The sequence below is a fragment of the Taudactylus pleione genome, unplaced genomic scaffold, assembly GCF_031769625.1.
Source record: "Taudactylus pleione unplaced genomic scaffold, aTauple2 ptg000092l, whole genome shotgun sequence".
Classification (NCBI taxonomy): domain Eukaryota; kingdom Metazoa; phylum Chordata; class Amphibia; order Anura; family Myobatrachidae; genus Taudactylus; species Taudactylus pleione.
Window position 1 is genome coordinate 7,555,075 of NW_028284494.1, and position 23,806 is coordinate 7,578,880.

The 23,806-nt window shown below is 46.5% G+C and overlaps 1 protein-coding gene across 3 annotated transcripts in view; it reads right to left on the reverse strand.

The window, feature by feature from the left end:
- The window catches only part of LOC148527155 (granzyme A-like), a 39,049-nt gene extending 18,244 nt beyond the window's left edge, over positions 1-20,805 (reverse strand). Inside the window, exon 1 of one of the 3 annotated variants that reach the window (XM_088469482.1) lies at positions 20,568-20,805. Coding sequence is in view for 2 of the 3 variants with exons in the window: in XM_088469480.1 (XP_088325606.1) it covers positions 10,779-10,833 (55 nt within the window). In the remaining variant the exon portion in view is untranslated. Of the gene's footprint in view, positions 1-10,778; positions 10,843-19,870; positions 19,956-20,567 lie in introns of those variants that run through there. The other 2 variants (XM_088469481.1, XM_088469480.1) reach the window with 2 other exon arrangements.
- Between the last annotated feature and the right edge of the window lie 3,001 nt (positions 20,806-23,806).

Consider the following 23,806-nt stretch of genomic DNA (forward strand, 5'->3'; position numbering starts at 1 on the left):
ACTCATCAGTGTAGTGTACCATGTCGCAGTACCCGTTATACGCATTATGCTACACAATAGTAGTGCCCCAGTAGTAGTGCCCCCTATACAATGTGCACAATAGTAGTGCCCCTTATGCAATGCCCACAGTAGTATTGTCCCCTATGCAATGCCCACAGTAGTAGTGCCCCATATACAATGCACACAGTAGTAGCACCCCCTATACAATGCACACAATAGTAGTACCCTTCATGCTATGCCCACAATAGTATTGTCCCCTATCAATGCCTGCAGTAGTAGTGCCCCTATGCAATGCCCACAGTACTAGTACCCCTTATAGAATGCCCACATTAGTAGTGCCCCTTATGCAATGCCCACACTGCATTGTACCAGCACCAGCAGCAGCTGCAGAGGGCACTTGTCCAGACAAAATTACAGTCACAGGTGAAGAGGTGTGCATGGAGTGGAGGCAGATGGGGAAGCGGGTGCGTAGGTGAGAAAGAACAGAAGGTGGGTGAAGAGTCTGAGATAGGGGAGGATGCATGCTAGTAGCTGGGAGAGGACTGGAGGTGGGCAAGGACTAGATGCAGGTGAGGAGACGAGTGGGTAGAAGGGAGTGGACTGGGGCAGGTGAAAAGGTGGGCGAGTATGCAGGAGAGGACTAATGGCAGGTGAGGAGGTGGGAGAGGAGTGGATGGGGACAGATGCAGAGACGTGCTGGTAGGCAGGAGAGGACTGGAGGTGGGTGAGGATTGGAGGCAGGCGGGTGGGTAGAAGGGAGTGGACTGGAGGCAGGTAAGGAGGCGGTTGGGTAGGTAGGAGAGACTAGAGCAGGCATTAGGCAGTGAGAAGGTGGGTGGGAGATGACTGGATGGAGGCAAGGAGATGTGCGAGGAGGCTTGCTAGTAGGCAATAGAGTGTACTGGGGGTGGGTGATGATTAGGGGCAGGTAAGGAGGAGGTGGGTATGAGGGGAGTTCAGCTTGTAAAGTGAAAAGTTTAAAAAAAGTAACATTTCCAGATGCTACAGTACCTGTCTGGATTATTAACACCTTGGATAGTCTGGAAATCAGGTCCTCTGAGTAGTAATAATTACTCACCACAGTGTGTCAGACCAGTGGCGTAACTAGGGTATTTGGAGCCCAGGGCAAATTTGAAATGGGAACCCCCCCCCGATGTGCACGCGCAGAAGGTGCGCGTGGCAAAAAATGTGCGTGGTCACTTAAAAATGGGGCGTGTCAACATGACACACTCCTTTATTTTCACACTGAACATTCCTATCCATATGCACCTTACCCCCAGTAGTACCCCTTATACAGTACCCCCAGTATGCAGTTGTGGTCCCTCTTATGCAGGCCCATAGTAGTGCCCCTTATACAGTATCCCCAGTAGTGGTCCCCCTTATACAGCCCCCAATTAGTTTCCCTTACTCAATACCTCCAGTAATGGCCCCCCCAAATGCAGTGCCCCATGTAGTGTTCCCCCTTATGCAGTGCCCCCAGTAGCAGTCCTCACAATGCAGTGCGCCCAGTAGCGGTATCCCCTTATGCAGTGCCCATTATATGGTGCCCCCAGTAGTAGTCCCCCCCGCCCTATGCAGTGCCCTTTATATAGTGCCCCCAGCAGTAGTCCCCCCCATGCAGTTTTCCCAGTAGTGGTCCCCTTAAGCAGGCACCCAGTAGTGATCCCCCTATCCAGTGCCCCCTGTAGTGGCCCTTCCTATTATTGCCCCCTGTAGTGGTCCCCCGAGGGCAGTGCCTCTAGTAGTAGGCCCCTTTTATAATGCCCCCAGTGGTAGTTCCCCCCCAAGTAGTAGTCCCCAGTAGAGGTTCCCCCTCCCAATTAAGTGCCCCCAGTAGTAGCCCCCACCCCAGTAGAAGTCCTCCCAATTAAGTGCCCCCAGTAGTAGCCCCCAGTAGTAGCCAACCCTCCCCCGTTGTGCCCCCACCCCCAGTAGAGGTCCCCCCAGTAGTAGCCACCCCCCCTCCCCCGTTGTGCAGATAGGTTAAAAAAAAATATATAAAATATACTTACCTGAATCCATGCTGCTGCTGCTCTGGTCTGCGACGCCGCTCCCGCCCGCCAGTCCTCCCGGGCTGGCGCGCTCAGCATTATGGGACAGACGTCATGACGTCTGTCCCATTACCCACTGCAGGAGCCGGACAGAAGTCCGGCTCTTGCAGTGGGTGCTGCAGCAGTCAATGAGAGTCTATCTGACTCTCATTGGCTGCTGTTTAACACACGCATCGCCGCCAGCGCTGGCGGCGATGCGTGTTATGTACAGCCTGAGCCCGCCTCCTGGTGCTATCGGGCAAGTGCTCAGGGGGAGGGAATGGGCTCAGGTGTGCAGCACAGGACCGGCGCTGGAAGCCTAGCGCCGGTCCTGTGTAAATGTGTAGCGCTGACCGCACTCATTGCGGTCAGCGCTACACTGGCTAACTACGGCGGGCGGGCCGGTACCGTGGCTGGTGGCACTCCCCCGCGCCACCGTTCCAAAGGTGCCCAGGGCACGCACCCCGCTCGCCCTGCCCTAGTTACGCCACTGTGTCAGACCTCCCTTGCAGCTCCCTGTGCACTAATAAGCTAATGCCGGTGACAAGTATTGGCTGCAGCTCCCCCCCCCTCCACCCGCAGCCATACTCCCCAACCGCTCCTGGCCCTACTCCCTCCCCCTGCGGCTGTACTCATGAGTCCTGACTCCCCCCCTCCGTGGTTGTGCTCCAGAGTCCCGACCTCCCCCGCTCGCGGCAGTACTCCCAATCCCCCGCTCCTCATTCTACACCTTCCCCCGTGGGTGTGCTCACGAGTCCCGAAAAACCACTCCCCCCCCTTCACGGCTGTGCTCACGATATTCTCAAAACTCCAATGTTGTTACTATTATCACCTCAGTGGTGTGTATATGATTCCAAATATGATATACAATTATATACTGCCGCTATATAATTAACCTCATAAAAGGTTCTTTAGTCAGGTCAGTTTCTATAGATAATATGTACTATTGATATCATATATTGGTTTGTATATTAATGACCATATAAATATGTGCAGGTTGGCATAAACTGGGGATGGATTGGTACAATATAGAGCAATAGTAATACTAATTTGATATGATTGTTTGCCCAACAAAATCAGTTTAACAATTTATATTCCACTATGTTCTTATTGTCCCAGTCCAATGTCTGGGCTATCACTCCTTTGTATAAAGGTTTTCCCTTTATAAATATCCGGGGTTCATAGTGTTAATGTTCAATTCACAGCACTACTTATGATCAATTTTATACCACTAGTTATTCACTCCTTGTATTTATAGAGTGATCATTATATGATGGTGTTTATATAATTTTTTTTTTCACAGCGTATATATTTGCTTCTAACTTATAATGTTTGCATTTGTGCTCTTAAGTACACCACTCACATCAGCACCTAGCCCTGGATCATACATATATAATTTTTGTGTGATCAGCACAGTATTCAGATATTTTAGAAAAATTATATAGTATCCATTTAGTATCATTCATTAGCCGCCTTTTACAATGTTGCCAAAAATAGTGCAATAATGTTTCACAGCGCGGTAAGTGTAAACATCAGGACTAGTCTCATAATGATCCTTCCCAGCACTCATTGCTGGCTATTATTATGGACACTGATCAAAGTAGTTTCTAACCTCTGTTTTAATGGTTTCCTAGCAACCAGACCTGGGATACCCATTGTCCTATCACCTGTGTGGCGCTGCTAGATGTCGTCATCACGCCCGCGACGGACAGGTTTCAGCGCATGGTTGCTGCTATTTCCAAGTTGGAGAAAGGACCTTTGTGACGTAGACATCACGTGACCGCTGCAGGAGGGCTGGACAGCTCCTGCGTTACCATCCACTAGGGCATAGAGGGGGAATAAATATCTGTGGTGAGTGCATCGAGTCCCCCGTTACTATTCCCGCACCTCCCCCTTTCAGGCCAAGTCACGTGGGTGTGACATCACAGGGCCATCAGCCCTGTATAGTCTAGACCTAACCTTCAGCGCATGGAGCGATGCCGATGCCTGGTGGCATCACACAGGTGAGATTCATGATTAGATCATTTGACATTCCTTAATGTATGTCGGAGGGTATATAAAGTGCTTTCTATGTGTGTTATTTGTACTGTTTGTCGCTGATCCCCATCATTGGAATAAAGGACTTTTATTGACACTAACAAAGTCTGGAGAATGGCGCCTTACTTGCATGATATATTTGGGTGTGCCATCACCCTAGTAAGGCACTATAGCACTATTGATTTACAATCCAGGAGTGCTGGGCATAATGTGGACTAATATATATATAGCCGGCTGTTCCTATGCTGTGAACGAGACCCGGGTCACCCATTTACACTGCCCTGTAACCCAGGCTCTACCCGGGTCCAACCCTGCTTGCTACCCGGGTTGGATTACCAGGTCACTGGACCCGGGTTATTTTTCGGGGACCATCTTACACCGAGCCACGACTTGGGTTGACACGGCAATAACCCAAGTTATTTTGCCAGTGTAAAAGGGTTATTATTGGTGTCTGGGCTGGAGACTCATCTATTACATCCCTATATTGTGCTAATAGGATAAGACACACTTTATTTCAAAGCCTGATATTCTCTTTCGTTAAATGTTGTTTAAAAAATAATTTAAAAAAATAGAAACCGTTTTTTTCTGGTAATAACAACTGCATATGAAAAATCCCTCAATATCTGTTTAGAAAGTTATTGATCATAACCTAGTTAAGAAATATAGTAGAGATTCATCTATTACACGTTCCAACAAAAAAAATGTAATCAGAATGGAAAACTATAACATAATAGTGACATTAATCACACACCAGAAATCTACTTCTGCAGATCTGTAAAACCCACGATGGTCAGCAGTTATTCCTATCTGCAAGTTATATGCATCTAGGACACAGATAGCGACAGTTCAAAACGAGTCTGTTACAAAAAATAGTCGTCCCATTTATAGGTTTTTTTCATTTTCAAAAATATTTCTTAGAAGTTCCATCCCAGACACTCCAACATGACCCCTTCCATCTCATACAAAATGCTCTGCTCATGGACTACCCTCTTACTTTATGGTTACCGTCATCTGTGTTGAAGGTAATTGATGAGAAAGGTGTTTGTCTGCAATCATAAATTAAGTGGGAAGTCCAGGAGCAGAGCATTTTGTACCTGATGGAAGGGGTCACGTTGGTGGGTCTGCCAGCCATACACTATTAGGGGTATATTTACTAAAGTGCGGGTTTATAGAAGTGGAGATGTTGCCCATAGCAACCAATCAGATTCTAGCTATTATCTTCTTAAAGGTTCTATATAAATGATAAGTAAAATGTGACTGGTTGCTATGGGCAACATCTCCACTTAAATAAACCACTTTCAGATATAAAATCCTGGCTTCAACCAGGCTCGGACCAGGGACACCGAGCACAGGTTGAAGCTGGGCTACCCCTTTCACACCAAGGGGGACGACCCGGGGTTAATCCCTGGTCGTCACCATTCCGGCATTCACTCCAAGCGCCTCTGTCCCTGGCCAATCACTTTGTTTTAGGCGTTACTCGGATCTTCACACTTGAGCCGAGTCGTGGACCTGGGTTGGAAGTCCCAGGAAAAACCCTGCTAGCTAGCAGGGTCGCGGACCCGGGACTGTCAACCCGGGTCGCACCTTTCAGACTTACGCCAGACCCGGGTTGACCCGGCTCCCTGGATCCACCATTGTTTACAAGGAAGGGAGAAAGAGGGGTTAACAAAAACTCACTTTCATTGTGGTATCAACATTATGGGCCTCATTTGGCGTTAGGAGCATATCCAGGTACAATGTGCAAATTTGCACCTGGTCAAACCATGTTGCAGTGCAAAGGGTGCAAATGCAATTTTTATTTTCTCTTTGCAAGTGTTTAAAATGCTTTCAATCTGGAAATAACAGCATTGTGCTTGTTAGCACTGCACTGAACAGTAGATTTATTCACCCAGAGCTTTGTCTAATGTGGCCAAACACTCCAGCTTTGTCTGCTGGTGCAGCCAGACAGTACCACACATGGCCAGATGCAGACATTGTCTCGCTACATCTTTTTATATCCATCTGGATCTATATCTCAAATATCAAAATCAGGTATGGAACATAGATGTGCTGCAACTAGTAGCCCGTTAGACTTAAAGTGACCCAATGGGTTAGCAGTACTGAAGAGTGTAGGAGCCCCCTGTAATATAGTTTTTGACATCTTACAATTTTTATATAGCGATATAACATGTACTTTAATCTAGTCTTATCTTGGTTTTTATTGTTGATCAGGATGTGAGAGTATGTCATAGGAAAAACAGTTACAGACAGATAAGGGCCTGAGACAGACAGACCAGCGATTCTGTGATAGTTGCCTAGAGACACTCAAATTGTGAAGCAGGGGCATCAGAGAAGTAAGGGGAAGGCTGTAGTCACTGGGAGGAGGGGGTGTTAGGGGGGAGATATATCAAACCTATGAGAGAGATGGAGAAGCTGTCCATACCAAGCAATCACCTTCTAACTGTCATCTCATAGAAGGTGCTAGGTGAGTGATAGCTAGAAGCTTATTGGTTGGATGATTTCTCCACTTGATCTCTCTTGAAGGTTTAATACTGTACATCTACCCCCAAGTCATATGTTTCTTGGAATATGTCTGGGAGCATTCAAAACAGAAAAGTACGGGGAGAGCAATCCCGTACCAGGGAAAAATAGGGAGGATATTATAAATATAAGATCATCCCAAATATATGGGTCTAATTAATTACTAAGCCTGGGTTGGAGATAAAGTGCATGGAGATAAAGTACCAGCCAATCAGCTCCTAACTGTCATTTTTAAACACTGGTTTATGTATCAAGCAGTGAAAAGTGTAGAGCAGTGGACTAGTGGTGGAATTGCCCATAGCAACCAATCAGCTTTGAAGTAGTATAAATAAATAGACCCTATAGTCCCCATTGAGCAGCATTTGATATCAGTAAGTCTGAAAAAGTCCATTGGAGACTTAAGTGGTTGATACCCCTTAACTCCAATGTATTTATTCAACCTGAGCTTTGTCCAATGTGTCCAAACACTCTTGCTCTGTGTGAGTGCTGGTGCAGCCGGACAATACCATACATGGCCACTTGGGTATTATAAATATAAGATTCAACCCGAATATAGGCCCTGATTCTGAGCTGGACGCTCTGACCAGAGCGCTCGCTCTGGATCAGGGCCCTCCTCCATTGAAATGGAGCGTCCTCCTGGACGCTCGTATAGCTGTGGGTCACCACCCACAGCATATACGAGCGTGCAAAAAGATGGTCGCGATGGTCTTGACCATCGCGACCATCGGACTTGCGAGGGAAACCCTGCGGTCGGGTTTCCCAGCCGCAAGGCCAGGAGTGATTTTGGCTCTATCAGAGCCAAAATCACTCCCACTGACATCACTAGTGATGTCAGTGGGGCCGGCTTCAGACGGTAGGCGTTCCCATGGGAACGCCTCCGTCTGGCAGGCACGCCCCCGGCACGCCCACCAAAGGGGGCGTGCTGTCAATCAACATCGACAGCACGCCCCCTTTGGTGCGAGACCCGGAGCGATGGAAAGCCCGTCGCTCGCCGGGTCTTGCACATGCGCACGACGGAGCTCCCTCCGTCGTGCGCATGCGCAGTGGGGAACATCGACCCACTTGCGAGCGTACTGCCGCTCGCGAGTGGGTCTGAATGACCCCCATAATCCTCATTGAGCAGCAGTTGATATCAGTGAGTCCAAAAATCCATTGAGGGCTTAAATGGTGTTGCTACCCCTCAACTCCAATGAGGAGGGGGGGTGGGGGGAGAGAGAGAGTGTGAGTTACCCATGGCAACCACACAGCTTCTACCCATCAACTTCACCGCTGGCACACTTCTCCACTCTGCTACATACAACTACAACAATGTATCAAGTACTCCACAGCTTGGGGAAAAGCCTGTTGCTCTTGAAATGAAACACGTTGGGAATACTACTTCATGCTTTATTTTTACTGTAAGCTTTTATAAGGTCTAAGTGATGGCGTATTTTATGTGTTATAATAAATACCTTGTAAATTTTCTAGTTTGGTGTCAAGAATGAGAGAGCTGCAATATATTCTTTCTATTACATTTTTTACTAGGTGAGTGACAGATCTCACTTCATAGCTAGCTGCTCTATTTGCTTGATACCTGATCAGATTGTTAATATAATTAGAAGTTTTGCTCATGGGCCAGTGAAGCGTAATATGCTGTTTAATTATTAAACAGCAAATTACAACTGTAATGCATGTATTTATTATTATTATTATTATCATCATCTTTTATTTTTAAGACGCCATATGGGGAATATAAAATATACTTGTATTTTTGTATCCATGCTAAAAATGTTTTTAAAGGTTAACATTAATGTATTATTAGTACTAATAGAAAAGATACTTTTACTTAAAATAGGATATCTGCCTGAAATTACATGTTGCTCTTTCAGAAACACAATGTTGCAACTTTATGAAAGATATGTTGTCAGTAACTGACCTTAGGCCCTGATTCAGACCCACTCTCGAGCGGCTGTCCGCTCGCAAGTGGGTCGATGGTCTGCACTGCGCATGCGCACGACGGAGGGAGCTCCGTCGTGTGCATGCGCGAGATGCGACGAGCGAAGGACTTTCCTTCACTCGTAGTGTCTGATCAAAGGGGGCGTGCTGTCAATGTTGATTGACAGCACGCCCCCTTTGGTGGGCGTGCCGGGGGCGTGCCTGCCAGACGGAGGCGTTACCAAGGGAACGCCTACCGTCAGAAGCCGGCCCCACTGACTAGTGATGTCAGTGGGAGTGATTTTGGCTCTGATAGAGCCAAAATCACTCCTGGCCTTGCGGTTGAGAAACTCAACCGCAGGCTTCTGCTCACAGTGGCGATTGTCGCGATGGTGACCCACAGCTATACGAGCGTCCAGGAGGACGCTCCATATTTATGGAGGTGGGCCCTGATTCAGAGCGAGCGCTCTGGTCAGAGCGTCCGGCTCTGAATCAGGGCCTTAGCTTTATCTGTAACCATAAAAACAATCTGTGCAGTAAAATGAGATTGCTGGTAGCATACAGTGACTTGCTATTGCAGTGAATATCTTCTATTCAGCCAGTGGCGTATCTATAATGGGTGCAGTGTGTGCGGGGCACACGGGCCTCCAGGTCCAGGGGGGCCCTGCACCGCACACCCTGCACCCATATTATTTTAAACTTACCTGTCCATTGTCTCGTGGCGGGTGTCAGCGCTGCTAAGAACACCGGTAAATGGCCGCTGTGGCCATTTTTCCAGTGTTCTACGCATGCGCAGTAGGCTCCGGGCACACTCTAGCGCCCGGAGTCTACTAATGCTCCGGTGGCTGGCCAGCCGCATCAGTCGGCTGCCAGCCACCGTGAAGAGAGGAGGGGGCCCCGCACGGGGACTGCACACGGGCCCCTTCCTCTCTTAAAACGCCACCCTAGGATGTCACCCTAGCTCTAGGGTTCAGTGGTGGATCTACAGGGCCACTTGATATCATGCAATGGCTGCATTTAGCTGCAAGAACTGTAGTATTCATGTCTATGTCTGTATGGGTTCCATACAAAAAGTTGACAATGAAAAGGTCGACAAATGATTTGGTCGACACCCCAAAGGTTGACATGGAAGAAGGTCGACATGCCAAAAGGTCAACAGGTAGAAAAGGTTGACAGGTTCAAAAGGTTGACATGGCAATGGCCAACACAGAAATGGTCGACATCTTTTTTATTTTTATGGTTAAGGTTAGGCACTAGGAGGGATGGTTAGGGGTAGGCACTTACCCCGACGGTTAGGATTAGGCACTAGAAGGGACAGTTAGGGTTAGGCCCCAAGGGGAGAAAAAAAAAAGTTGATCATTTCCATGTTGACTATTCCTACCTGTCGATCTTCTGTACTGTCTAACTTTTTCTTTTTTTAGTCGACCTTTTGTATCCCACCCATCTGTATTTTTAAAAAGGCTGATCCAATCAGTTATTTTAATCACATAACTAATCATAGATCTATTAATTGCTTCAATCTGACACAACCTTTCCAGTGTTTTACAACCCTGCTTTGCCACTTAAGGCGGGTATCCACTACCCGACTGTGAAAGACTGTACGATAACAATATTATCATTCACTAAACTGCACAGTGCCCACACTGAACGATATATCGGTCAGTGCAGACACCCTCCCTCATTCCGAACATGGTCAACCTGATGATATCATCAGGATGACCAGCATGTTCGGGCGAGGAGCGATGCCAGCAACGACCAGCATGAACGCCGACATTTTAGTGCCCTATCAGTGCACGATTAATAGACGACTGAACGATACAGATATTGTTAAGTCGTCCATTAATATCGCATAGTGGAAACGCACCTTTAGTCTAGCAAATTTCTGGCCAGACGACCAATGATTGGGCAATCCAGCTGTACACCTGCATTTGTAGCAAGAACTTCTTTGCAGAGCATCAGAATTGCTATAATGACATATGGCTCCTATTGGATGCTTGTTACACTCTTCATCCTGATCTCCCCTGTGGCACTTGTGGAGATCTCTAGCCAAATCATGAGCACAATAAGTACTTGGGAGTCACCCTTACTTTGCAGGTACTTTACTATTTTATATACACACTAGTTATCACATTTGTGCATAATGTACAGCGACGCATAAAATGAATGGCACTATATGAATGGTAAAATAAAAAAAATAAAAAATCAGCTTAACAATTGGGAAGTATGAATTGAATAATAAAAAAAGCTCTGTGTATAGTTATATAAAATATCTCTTACCGTCAGAGGTGAGCAGGTATGCTGCAGATAGAAGCAGGGAGAGGAAAGCTTTCATGGTTCTTAACTTAAATTAAGCTCAGTGAGGCTATTGTGTGCTGTGAACCCTTAAATACCCAATGTCCCACTATAATCTAATTGTAATAATCTACCACTACACAGAGATAAAATTTAGTCCACACCCACACAGACAGTTTCAGTAATTAGTCACTATTTGTTGTGTTTATTTACCTGTATTTCTTAATGTTACTTTTTGGAAATATCTGACAGTTGCTATGTGCAGAAAAAGATTGCGCAATGTGTGGCAAAGAGGAGTGGATTTGTTTTATTACTGAACATATCACAAAATTGTGGTTTCTTAAGCAAGCAATTTACAGTTCTGTTCATATTGAAAATTTCTGTTTAGTTTATAATTATGGATATTCAGCAGATATAAAAACATACTCAGTAAGCAAATATTATAATCACCTGTCAATACACAGCTGTCATGTTAATGGTGCATGAGAAATGGTATGTAGTTAGGAAGCCGGTGGTCAAAATGCCGACCACCGGCTTTCCGACAGTGAAATCCCGGCATGGGAATAATGATAGGCGTCTAAATACCGACGCCTATCATTAGTCCCACGCCGAAATTCCGACATACCGATCGTAGGTAAGCCGGGCATCGGGAGCGGATGGCCGTGGGGGAGAGGGTTAGGTTTAGGATCTCCAGGGGGACTTAGGGTTAGGCACCTCCCCGGGAGGGTTAGGCTATGGGAAGAGGAGGGGTTAGGGTCTGGAACCCCCAGGGGGAGGTCAGAGTTAGGCACTCCTCTGGGAGGGTTAGGTTTAGGGTGCGGGGAGGGGTTTGTTAGGTTTAGGCACCCCTAGTGGGGGGTTACGGTTAGGCACTAGAGGGAGAGGTTAGGGTTAGGCACCCCTAAGGGAGGGTTAGGGGGGGAGGGTTAAGTTTTACCTTCATACTTACACTGCCGGGATCTCCATCTGCCGGCCTTCCGGCGTCGGTTTTTCATCCACCGGGCTGACATCTGGCGGTATAACATACCGATTCCTAAAGCTGGGCATCCACTATACAATTTTCTGTCAGATCTCTCTCTCCAATCTGGCTGGTTGGAGTGAAAACCTGGTAATGTATGGGAGCAAATGACAATCGTCCATTTGCTCACAAACACTGGAAAATAGTCAAAAATGGTTGTTCAGACATATTGGTTAAAACACACAAAGTTAACCAATTTGAACAATTTTTTGGGTCCTTTTTTCAGTATTTAAAACCATATTATCGACTCATTTGCTCCCATACATTACCAGGTTTTCATTCCAAGCAGCCAGATTGGACAGATATCTGACAGAAATTTGTGTAGTGGATGCCCAGCTTTACAAATAACCCAATGCTAGAGAGAGGGCGTGTCCAAGCAAAGGGGTGTGGCCAAGCCTGCTCAGAAAACCATTCACTGAGAGGATTGTGCGAGCTTTCTGTCTCCATGGCTAGCTTGGGACCCTAGACTAGCCTGGGCCTGAGTAACACCCATGTACAGGACAAGGAAAAGACCACGATGAACAATATTGATTGTAAACAATAAGGGTTGCTTATAAAGCTGCAAAAAATTAAAAATGCAGCCACAAAGTCCAAATTATGCTTTATGATAACAAATGTTTATTTTTTTCCGCAAGACTGCGTTCCTTGCTAAACATGCCATTACCACCTCATATTTTCTCCACAGTCAACAATGAAAGTTTGTGTTGCAAGATGAGATGAGCTTCAAATGGCTGGAAAGAGTGCAATTTAGGAGGTGTTGCCATATTAGTAGGTAATACAAATTTCCACTTTCTGATTAATCTTTACAGATGCCCTTAAGGTTCCAGAAATTGGGAGTCCTCCTACTTCAAGAGGATGTCTTTTACACCTTCCAAGTGCAAAATCCAAATACTTTCTTTTTTAATTTAAGACTAGCTGGGATACCAAGTTGAAGACTGGACCCTGAAGTACATCTGCAGCCTTTATTTGTTTACATTGTCCTTGCCTACAACCCTATTGCATTGATTGTGAAAAGGACTCCACTGTTTGCCAACATGCATGCAAACAGTCGTTTAACTACCTTGAGTGCAAGGGATGTGGCTGCTTATAATGTGTAAGGGTCATTACTGTGTAGTGTAAGGGGCATTACTGTGTAACGTTTTGTATAAGGGGCAGTATTTCTGCATGGCATAATGTGCATAAGGGGTACTACTGTGTGGCATAACCTGAATGGGATCAGTGTGGCATAACCTGAATGGGGTCTGTGTGGTATAACATGAATGGGCTTTGTGTGGCATAACATGAATGGGCTCTGTGTGGGAGCAAATGTATGTGTTTTTTTTTACCTCCTAGGGGGCCATTTTAAGATCTTGCTATGTGGCCACAAAGAAACGCCCTTGCATGCAAACACAGAGGCTCTGGATTTAATATGAACTAGCATGAGTCATCAAGTTTGCTCAGCCCGTTAGAGTAGAAGGATACATTGGTAGCTTTCTCACAGGTTTTTGCAGACTGACAATTTTCACTGGCGCCAGCCCCGGAACCTGTGTAAATTAAGAATGTCCAAAGACCTAGGTCCAAAGCTCTGGCCTTGCATAAAGGATAAACAGACGGACAGATAGAGACACTTTTTTGCTTATCATATAGACTAGCACACAGGTTCTCAAACTCGGTCCTCAGGACCCCAAACAGTGCACATTTTCCAGGTCTCCTCACACAAAGTGAAATAATTAGCTCCACCAGCGGAACTTTTAAAATGTGTCAGTGAGTATTGAATACACCTGTGCCCCTACCCCCATACTTACTGTGTTCACGGCAACGCGTTCCCGTACCTCTACCTCTTCTGGGCTCCTGCTAGGCGAAGGTCTGACCCATCTCCCTAGCAGTGTGAGCTGTTGGGCCATGTGCATGCTGGAGATGGGACCAATCTTACACAAGTATTATATAGATGTACAGTAAATGGCTCTTGAAATAAAAAGTTTAACTATGAGAGGGTGATGCCAAAGTAATAGTAGGCAGTACTTGTTCTACCTGTCGGGTTCTTTATCATATACTAAGACTAGTGAGGGCGTGTTGGTGAAATAGCAGGCTATGCACAGTTAAGCGTGCATGTAAATACTCATGTTTTCAGGCATAGCATTTGCACCGTTAATACTGGTGTGCACATTATGATGGCCATGAAACCAAACATCCATATAGGGGAGGTGCAGCCGCATAGATGCGTAGAACTCTGCATAAGAATGCATTTCTGCATTTAGTGCCATTCATGCAATGCAGCCTACTTGTGCTCAAATTCATTCAGTGGGCGTAATATGGGAGTGTTGCGGACGTGTCCATGCAAATGCTGCATTCCCAGATGCACAGCCGCAAGCATGTTAGGTCATGGTCAGATGGAAACACTGTGCCTGCCATTGAGCTGGTGCAAGTTGCGTTGGTGCAACCAATGGTGGCGTATAATGTTGCATCAATCGGTATTACAGCATGCATAGGCGCTCAAAGTGGACATCAGATGGGCACTGCTGCTGCATGTGCTTTTGTGTGCCAATCAGAATCAGCTCCTATGTATTGTATTTCACAAGGGAAAATCAGAGTAGACACAATAAAGTTGCTAAAATGATCAGGAACCAGTTATTTTGCATAATATGTCCTTGGTTTAGCCATTTTCCAGCTTGGAAAGCTGCTGGGCTATTGGATGCATATAATGGTAACCTACGATAAAATAAATCAACCTTATTGTGGGAGACAGGGACCTATTAATAAATATGATCCAAAACATGGAAAACAATTAATTATCATGGCAGGATGCATAGTTACGTAGGGGTCTTTGTACTAAGCCTTGAAGAGAGATAAAGTGGATGGAGATATAGCACCAACCAATCAGCTTCTAACTGTCACTTTACAGGCTGTGTTTAAATAATGTCAGGAGTCGATTGGTTGGTACTATGGGCCTGATTCAGAGCCGGACGCTCTGACCAGAGCGCTCGCTCTGAATCAGGGCCGTCCTCCATGAAAATGGAGCGGCCTCTTGGACGCTCGTATAGCTGTGGGTTACCACCCACAGCTATAGCGAGCGTCCATGATGATGGTCGCGATGGTCTTGACCATCGCGACCATCGGGCTTGCGACGGAGACCCTGCGGTAGGGTCTCGCTGCAGCAAGCCCTGGAGTGATTTTGGCTCTATCAGAGCCAAAATCACTCCCACTGACATCACTACTGATGTCAGTGGGGCCGGCTTCAGATGGTAGGCATTCCCATGGGAACGCCTCCGTCTGGCAGCCACGCCTCCGGCACGCCCACCAAAGGGGGCGTGCTGTCAATCAACATCGACAGCACGCCCCCTTTAGTGCGAGACCCGGAGTGACGGCTATCCCGTCACAAGCCGGGTCTCGCGCATGCGAACGACGGAGCTCCCTCCGTCGTGCGCATGCGCAGTAGGGCACCATCGACCTGCTTGCGAACGTCCTGCGCTCGCGAGCGGGTCTGAATGACCCCCTAAATCTCCATCCACTTTATCTCTCTCCAAGGCTTAGTACATAGGGCCTGATTCAGAGTTGGGAATAGAGAGAGAGATAGCACTTAAATGTGTACCTGGACAAACCATGTTGCAATGCAAGGGGTGTAAATACATAATTTTTTTTGCATGTAGGGTAAATACTGGCTGCTTTTGCATGTAGCCCACAAATACTGCACAGTTTTATTATTACTCTACAATTTAGATGTCAGTTTGGAAACACTCCTCCCAAATCTAAATCTCTCTGCACATTTTAAATCTGCCCACCTGCGGTGCAGCATGGTTTCACCAAGATGATCAGTTGAGAGAGATATCTCTCTCTATTCCCAACTGAATCAGGCCAATAGACCCCTCAGTTACCGATTTGTAGAACCTGGTTGCTACATGTGTCCAGTTGCATGCTGGCAGAGGTGCAGATTACCAGGTCCAGACATGTACAGGGGGACCAGGGGGGACTTGAGCCAGCCATGGAGACAGAGCAACAACCCCCCACTTGGCGCAGGTCACCGATTTTCAGTGGCTTATAGATTAGTCACCTTGTTAACACACCTGAGAGCCCCTTCTGCCACTAATGATGAACCCATACAGGTAATGGTGGACACTCCTGCGGACCCTCACGGCCAAGCTGCATGGCTACAAAATTGCCCTTTAAACCCAAGAGTTGGAGATAAAGGTCCCGGGGCCGGGGTTTGTAGGGTTATAACACAGACTCAGGGGAGTAGCGAGGGTGGTTCCAGTGGAGCATGAGCTCCGGGCGCCAAAATGGACAGAGGGCGCCATTCAGGTTTCCATAATTCATGGGGCGCTGCACATTGTGATGGCCGCCTGTTTGTTTTATCTTGGTTTATTTGCTCTATAGCCTAAATAAGTTACGGATCTGTTTCTACATTTCATGCTCCCTCAAGCTGCCCAGATTGCCGGCCCTCCCTCCTCTGTGATCATCTTCTGTCACCTCCCCTTTCCTGTTAGATTGATTACATTTACTTCTCACCTCTTTAATTCCCTCCCCTATAAACCCTGTGATTGGCTCTTTGCCCCATCCACTCCTTTATTATTGGCCTCTGTCACCACCCCTCTCTGATCGACTCTTTGTCCCTCCCCTCTCCTTTCCTATTGGCTTCTGTCACTAACTCTCTCTTCTCCTTTTCTTATTGGCTTCTGTCACAACCCCTCTCTTTTTCCTATTGGCAGGTATGATTTAAAAAAAAGCCACTGCTTTGCTTTTTATAGTAATGAGGTGTTCCTAGGCATGACCACACAGTGTTATTTGAAAGGTCTTTTTAAAAATACTGTATTAGGAGACCTGAAATAATGGACTTAGACAGAACATGATTAGTAGTACTCACATTAATATAGGTGCAATGTATACTTGCAAAGTAGGAGCATAGCTAAGAAGAGAGCTTCCCATAGGTGTTCCCACTCCAGAGACAGCTGCTTGGGGCAGTAATCGCAGTAATAAGCTGTGCACCCTGTGGAATTTCACTCTAGCAGTCTATTCCCCCAATGGGACCTCAATGCCCAGCGTGATATACTGCCACTGTTTGCTGTTTTTTTTTTTGTTGTAAAGAAGAGGGGTGAGAGGAATGGGGAGAAGTAGAGTCAGGTAAAGAAAAGGTGGGTACACACTAGACGATTTGCGCCTGATCCTGCTGATTGGGCCAACATATCGTCTACATCCGCCAGTATGCACCCACTATGCATGACCCTGTGCACTCCCGTGGGTCGTCCATCAGGGCCTGCATGTAGGATCGATGAGATGACCCAGATGCTGATGCCGGCATAGTGGATGGAGCCTGTGCCCGACATATCGGACGTTTGGTCACCACATCGTGCAGTATGTATTGACCGCCCGATATATATTGTGTGGTCAGGTGTCGCATCGCTGGGTACACACATCGGCAAGTGTGTACCCAGCTGAAGACTGGCAAGGGATTGAGGTATGAAAAGAGGGAGGAGGTAAAAATATGGAGGCTGGTGTAGAGGGAGAAAAGCAATATAAGCAGATAAGGCTGTGCATACAGTAACATATTTAGGTTAGAGAAGAGGGGGAATAAAAGAAGTTAGGCAGGTACAGAGTGAGGACAAAGAGACACCCCCATAAATTGGCTTTTATATTGGGCTTTTTAGGTTTGGTTTGGGCTTGCTTTGGGCTTGTTTTTTACTTATAGGTTGCTTGTTTTCCATTTCAGAGTTGGCAACACTGGCAAGCAGGAGGACAGTTGGTGTGAGGTAATTGACTGGAGAGGGAGAGACCGGCTGGCTCCCTACATAGGATGAGGGGAAAGGGAGAGCAGTTCCTGAGGTCATAGTCTAATGGTGCGTACACACTGGGCGATTAAAGTGGACGACTGAACGATAACGATATCGTTATCGTTCAGTCGTCCACTTTATCGTCCATTTTTAACACAAAAAAGATGAACGATGACGACGACGCGCGTTCCCGCGGGTCGTTCGTCATCCTCGTTCATCGGGCTGACATGCAGGCCAACCTGACGACCTCGTCAGGTTGCTGCATGTCAGGGAATGGGTGAGAGAGCCCGGCGCTGAACGATATCGCTAATGATATCGTTCAGCGGCTGTGCTCAATGTCATGAACGACATTGAGCACAGCCTGCCGGGGACACACTAGACGATATCGCTCAGGGAGCATATCGTCTAGTGTGTATGCACCTTATGTGAGGGGAAAGGCTCCAGCGCTGGTGACACCCGCAGACGTCACAGATATATGTGAGGGAGAGGGCTGGTACCATCCAGGAGGAGAATACCAGGAACATGCTAAAATGGCATGATCAGGGGCGCCGAGAGGGGGGGGAGAGCGGGTACAGATTACCGGGGCCTGGGTCCGGCGCCGCTCCCCCTCCCTCACAGCAGCCCAGCATACAGCGTGTGCTGAGCTGCAGTGGAGACTGCTCGTGGCTGCTGAGCAGCAGCCACTGCAGTCTCCTATTCCTGTGGGGGGGAGCGATTACACTGATCGCGCCCCCCCTGGCTTTGAGCAGGGCTGAGGGGTCCCAGAGCGCCCCCCCCCTGCGCTCATTGCCGCTGCAAATTTTTTTTCCTGGGAAGGGGGCGTGGCAACACCTCCCGTGATTAGGCCATGCCCCCTATTACCCGGGCCCACCGCGGCTCTCAACGGGCCTGAGCATGATCCAGGCTTGGAATAGTATTAGAAACAGTAGGATCAGCCTCACATAACTCCAGCCACCTAAAGTGAGACAGAAAACCAGCCTACCAGTGCTGACAGGGACACAGCACTATAGAGGGGTAGCCCAATACCAGCCTACCAGTGCTGACAGGGGCACAGCACTATAAAGAGGTAGCCCAATACCAGCCTACCAGTGCTGACAGGGGCACAGCACTATAAAGAGGTAGCCCAATACCAGCCTACCAGTGCTGACAGGGGCACAGCACTATAAAGAGGTAGCCCAATACCAGCCTACCAGTGCTGACAGGGGCACAGCACTATAAAGAGGTAGCCCAATACCAGCCTACCAGTGCTGACAGGGGCACAGCACTATAAAGAGGTAGCCCAATACCAGCCTACCAGTGCTGACAGGGGCACAGCACTATAAAGAGGTAGCCCAATACCAGCCTACCAGTGCTGACAGGGGCACAGCACTATAAAGAGGTAGCCCAATACCAGCCTACCAGTGCTGACAGGGGCACAGCACTATAAAGAGGTAGCCCAATACCAGCCTACCAGTGCTGACAGGGGCACAGCACTATAAAGAGGTAGCCCAATACCAGCCTACCAGTGCTGACAGGGGCACAGCACTATAGAGAGGTAGCCCAATACCAGCCTACCAGTGCTGACAGGGACACAGCACTATAGAGAGGTAGCCCAATACCAGCCTACCAGTGCTGACAGGGACACAGCACTATAGAGAGGTAGCCCAATACCAGCGCTGACAGTGCTGACAGGGACACGGCACTATAGAGAGGTAGCCCAATACCAGCTTCCAAGTGCTGACAGGGACACAGCACTATAGAGAGGTAGCCCAATACTAGCCTACCAGCGCTGACAGGGACACAGCACTATAGAGAGGTAGCCCAATACCAGCGCTGACAGCGGTATAGCACTATAGAGAGGTAGCCCAGCAGTACCATTACAGTGGCTAAAGTTCTGCCAGAAAGCAGAGAGATATCACCATAGACAATGACTGTTCCATACACTGTATAAGCACCAGTAAAACTCCATTTCATAAGAGGTCAAATAACAGCTACTCTAAAATCCTGACTATTTGGCAGAAATCCAGATAAGATTTATTTATAAAGTATTGGCTGAAGTAATCACCACCCAATAATCCCAGCCTGTATTATCTATACCTACTAAGGACAGACAGTAAACTAGCCACATACTTCTGCTGTGTAATCTGTATACAACATCCAAACTATGAACCTATGTGTCATCTGCATCTGAGGAGCAACCACTAGCCCTGGAAGTATCAATTCAGAAAGCGATATAAAATTATTAACAATATTAAGTTTCATATATATGCATATATATATTTACAAAGAAGCAGTATAACAAGGGCAGCTATTTAAAAATGTAGAAGACAGCAGTGTACCATTGGCATAATAGAACAGGATCATCCTTTAATGCAGTGGTTCTCAAACTTGGTCCTCAGGACCCCACACAGTACACGTTTTGCAGGTCACCCAGCAGGTGCACTGGTGTAATCATTACTCAATTACACATTTTAAAAAGGTCCACACGTGGAGCTAATTATTTCACTTGATTCAGGGTGGAGACCTGGAAAACATGCACTGTTGGGGTCCTGAGGACCAAGTTTGAGAACCTGTGCTTTAATGTAATATCTGCAGTGAATGTCAGGAACCATCTACAGTATGTGCAACAATGTAAACATACCCCATTACAGTTGTTGTAATTTTATGTGACTGTTGTCTGTTATAAATTATGCTCATAGAGGAAAGGTGATGGATACTATAACCAGCTAATACGTGTGAGACAGACCTTAGTGTATTAACACTAGTTAATGGGCTAATTTAAGTCCCAGTAGCTTAAATAAGGTAAAAGTAACTATCCGGAGGTTACAGAAATACTAGCATAGTATATTTAACACAGGGTTCCAGTTGTGATCTGAAGATATCCAGATATAGACCTTCTTGGTTATTACGGAAATTAGTTGTTAATCTACTAAGTAGTTTGTGGATTAAACACTGAAGTTTACAACAAATAAAACTTGCTGATTATACTGTTGTCATAAAGCAAAGTTATATTGTTAAGTTTACTACTAAACTTACCTTTGTGGGAATCCTTTACTCAGATCTTGTGAAAGAGTTCCAGAAAAATAAAAGAAAACCTTTTGTGTAACATGTGTTGGTTATTCTAGTGATTGTGTATTGTATTTAAATGAATATAAGTGCATGCTTACTATATCACTAATGGTAGCAAAGTGTTAATTAAGGTTTCCCCAAGCAAGCCTTAGTTAAGGCCCCCATACATCAGAGATTGATTGCAGCAATCGTGCAATTTGCAATCGTTTGTGTATAAAAATCTTTCCCTTTTTCAATCGATTGTGGCAATTCTACAATCTGCAATCGATTGAAAAAGGGAAAGATTTTTATACACAATCGATTGCAAATTGCACGATTGCTGCAATCAATCTCTGATGTATGGGGGCCTTTATTCCTCAAGAGAATTGTAGCTTGGGTGGAGGCACTAACTATTGCATGATCCCATGCTCCCACCAGGATAGAAAGTCTAAGGGTGGGCTACAAGGTGGAGGAGAGAGATTGGGTAATGGGGGAGAGACAAGGAAACAATGGGAGAAACAGAGAGGAGGGGGAAGCCACTGCAGCCACTGGGACAAGGTAAGACACCACCAGGGAACGTTTTTTGACAGTTCATCATAGGGCAGTACAGACACTGTAATGGATCTATAAACTGAAGGGGATCTGTAAACAACCCAGAAGTATGTAGGTGGGTTGCGGGGGCTGTACGCGAGTGGCCAGGGGCTGGAGAGACAAAAGGTGGCTGGCTTGGGAGACAGAAGGGGGTAGTTGGGGAGACAGAAGGAGGATGGCTGGGGAGACAAACGGAGGTGCTGGCTGATGAAACGTGTGCTGGCTGGGTAGACAGAAGGGGGACTGCTGGGGAGACATTATAAGTACTTATTTATTGTATAGTGTAATTATTCAGAAATTATGGGGGGAGGGGGGCGCCAGTCCATTACGTTGCCTGGGGCACTCGGACCCCTAGATACAGCCCTGGGAGTTTGTATATTCTCCCTGTGCTTGTGTGGGTTTACTCCAGGTGCTCCAGTTTCCTCCCACACTCCAAATATATGCTGGTAGGTTAATTGTCCCCCAACCAAACCCTATTATTATTAACCCTATTGTGTATGTGTGTGAGCATGTGATAGGAAATAAAGATTGTAAGATCCACTGGAACAGAGACTGATATGAATGGGAAAATGTTCTCTGTAAAGCGCTGCAGAATGTGTGCGCTATATAAATAAATTAACACATGATGAATGTCGACAGGCATTTTATCTGGCAGCCTGATACCCAGCAGATATCATGGGCATGGGTATTGGCAGATGCCTACAAGTTGGTGGCATCCTGAAACTGCAGGGTACCAATTCATTGGTTTGCTGGCGCTGCTCAGACTGCTGCAACCATAATGAACCTACTGCCTCACAATTTACTAGGCTCATCTTGGATATGAGCACATGCACAGCCAGCAGTGACATTTACAGAGAGTACACTTAGTGACTGTTAAGGCCTATACACGGAACAATGTAGGCAATGATATGATCTCTTTTAACGATTTCCCTTGAGCTCTCCCCGACACTCCAGGACACACTGTGCAACAAAAACTGCACAATCTGACACAAGATGTATTGTGCACAATCTAAAGATTTGCATATTATTAGATCGTGTGAAATAGCAGACAGATGCATGGATGGATCAGTGAGATCTGTCCGTGCATCTTTGTTAAAATTTATTTATACAAAGTGAAAAATAAAAAAGAAGTTGTGCCCCCCTCCCCCCAAAGCACAACCAGCAACAGGCTGTTAACAGCCTGTCCTGGTTGTGAAAATACAGGAGACAAATGATGTAGGTTGTCCCCTGTATTTAGCACAATCAGCACAGGGCTTTTTATAGCCATTCCTGGTTGTCAAAATACAGGGGACAAAAGACGCAGGGGTCCCCTCTATTTAACACAACCAGCACTAGGCTCAGCCGAGCCAGTCCTGGTTTTGGGAATCCAGGGGACAAAAAGCGTAGGAGTCCCCTGTATTTTCCATAACCAGCACCAAGCTCTCTCTGGTGGGGGAGTAATATCACAGCCAGGGGAAGCCTTTCACCGGGTCCCCCAGCCAAAGCATTACTCCTGTCCGCTAGTCAGATCCCTGGGGAGCTGGGGACCCCTCCAATAGAGGAGTTCCTCTCTCCAGGGCACCCATGGTCTAGGCTTATAGTCTGGTACTATCCCCGGCATCCCTGAAGCGGTGGGTGCCAGGTTGGTAGTGTTAAAAATGTGGTGCAAGTAAAGAGTTAAAATATTGTTTTTTGTAGTAGAACTACTTGTCCCAGAAAGCCTCCCCCACATGCTGGTACTTGGAGAACCACAAGTGCCAGCATGCAGGTAATTACGGGCCCACTGGTACCTGTAGTTCCACTGCAAAATAAATATTAAAATAAAGACAAAACACACACACCATCATCCCATCTCTCTCAACTGTGAACCTGAACAAACCATATTGCAATGCAAGGGGTATAAATACGAGGGTTGTCCAAAAAGTAATGCCTAAATGCTCATAACTCTGAAATAATATGCAATATTTATTTGAAACTTTGTCAGTTTGTAGTTTAATATGTCTGCTAGCTATATATGTAATTTTGTTTAGGTAGTTCAAGAAATACCATGGAATCAAAGATGAAACAAAGAGCTGTCATGGAATTTCTGCAAAAAGAAGGCTGCAGTGCTACAGAAATCCACAGAATACTGAACTAAGTATATGGTGAGCGTACAATTGACTATAGCAATGTCAGAAGGTGGATGAAGCGTTTTCAATCGGGAGAATCGTCCGTGTGCGACAAACCTTGTGGTGGCAGACCATCAACTGCAGTGACAGCAGAGAACTGACACAAAGTCAATGCCATGATTCAGAAAGACCTTCGTGTGACCATCAGAGATGTCAGTGATGAACTTGAATGTAGCCATGGCACTGTAAAACAATAATCAATGATTTGGGATATCGTAAAGTGTGTGCTAAATGGGTTCCAAAGCAATAAACCAGGGATAATAAGGCCCAGAGAGTGGAAGTGTGCAATGAACTTTTGACCAACTTTGAAGCCAACCCTGAGATGTTTTTGGAAAATGTCAGACAGGAGATGAGACCTGGGTATTTATGACCCAGAAACAAAGGCCCAATCAAAGCAATGGAAACACCCAAGTTCACCTAGGCCAAAAAAGTTTAAATCACAGCGATTCGTAAACAAAGTCAAGGCCACATTCTACTGGGATTGCTGAG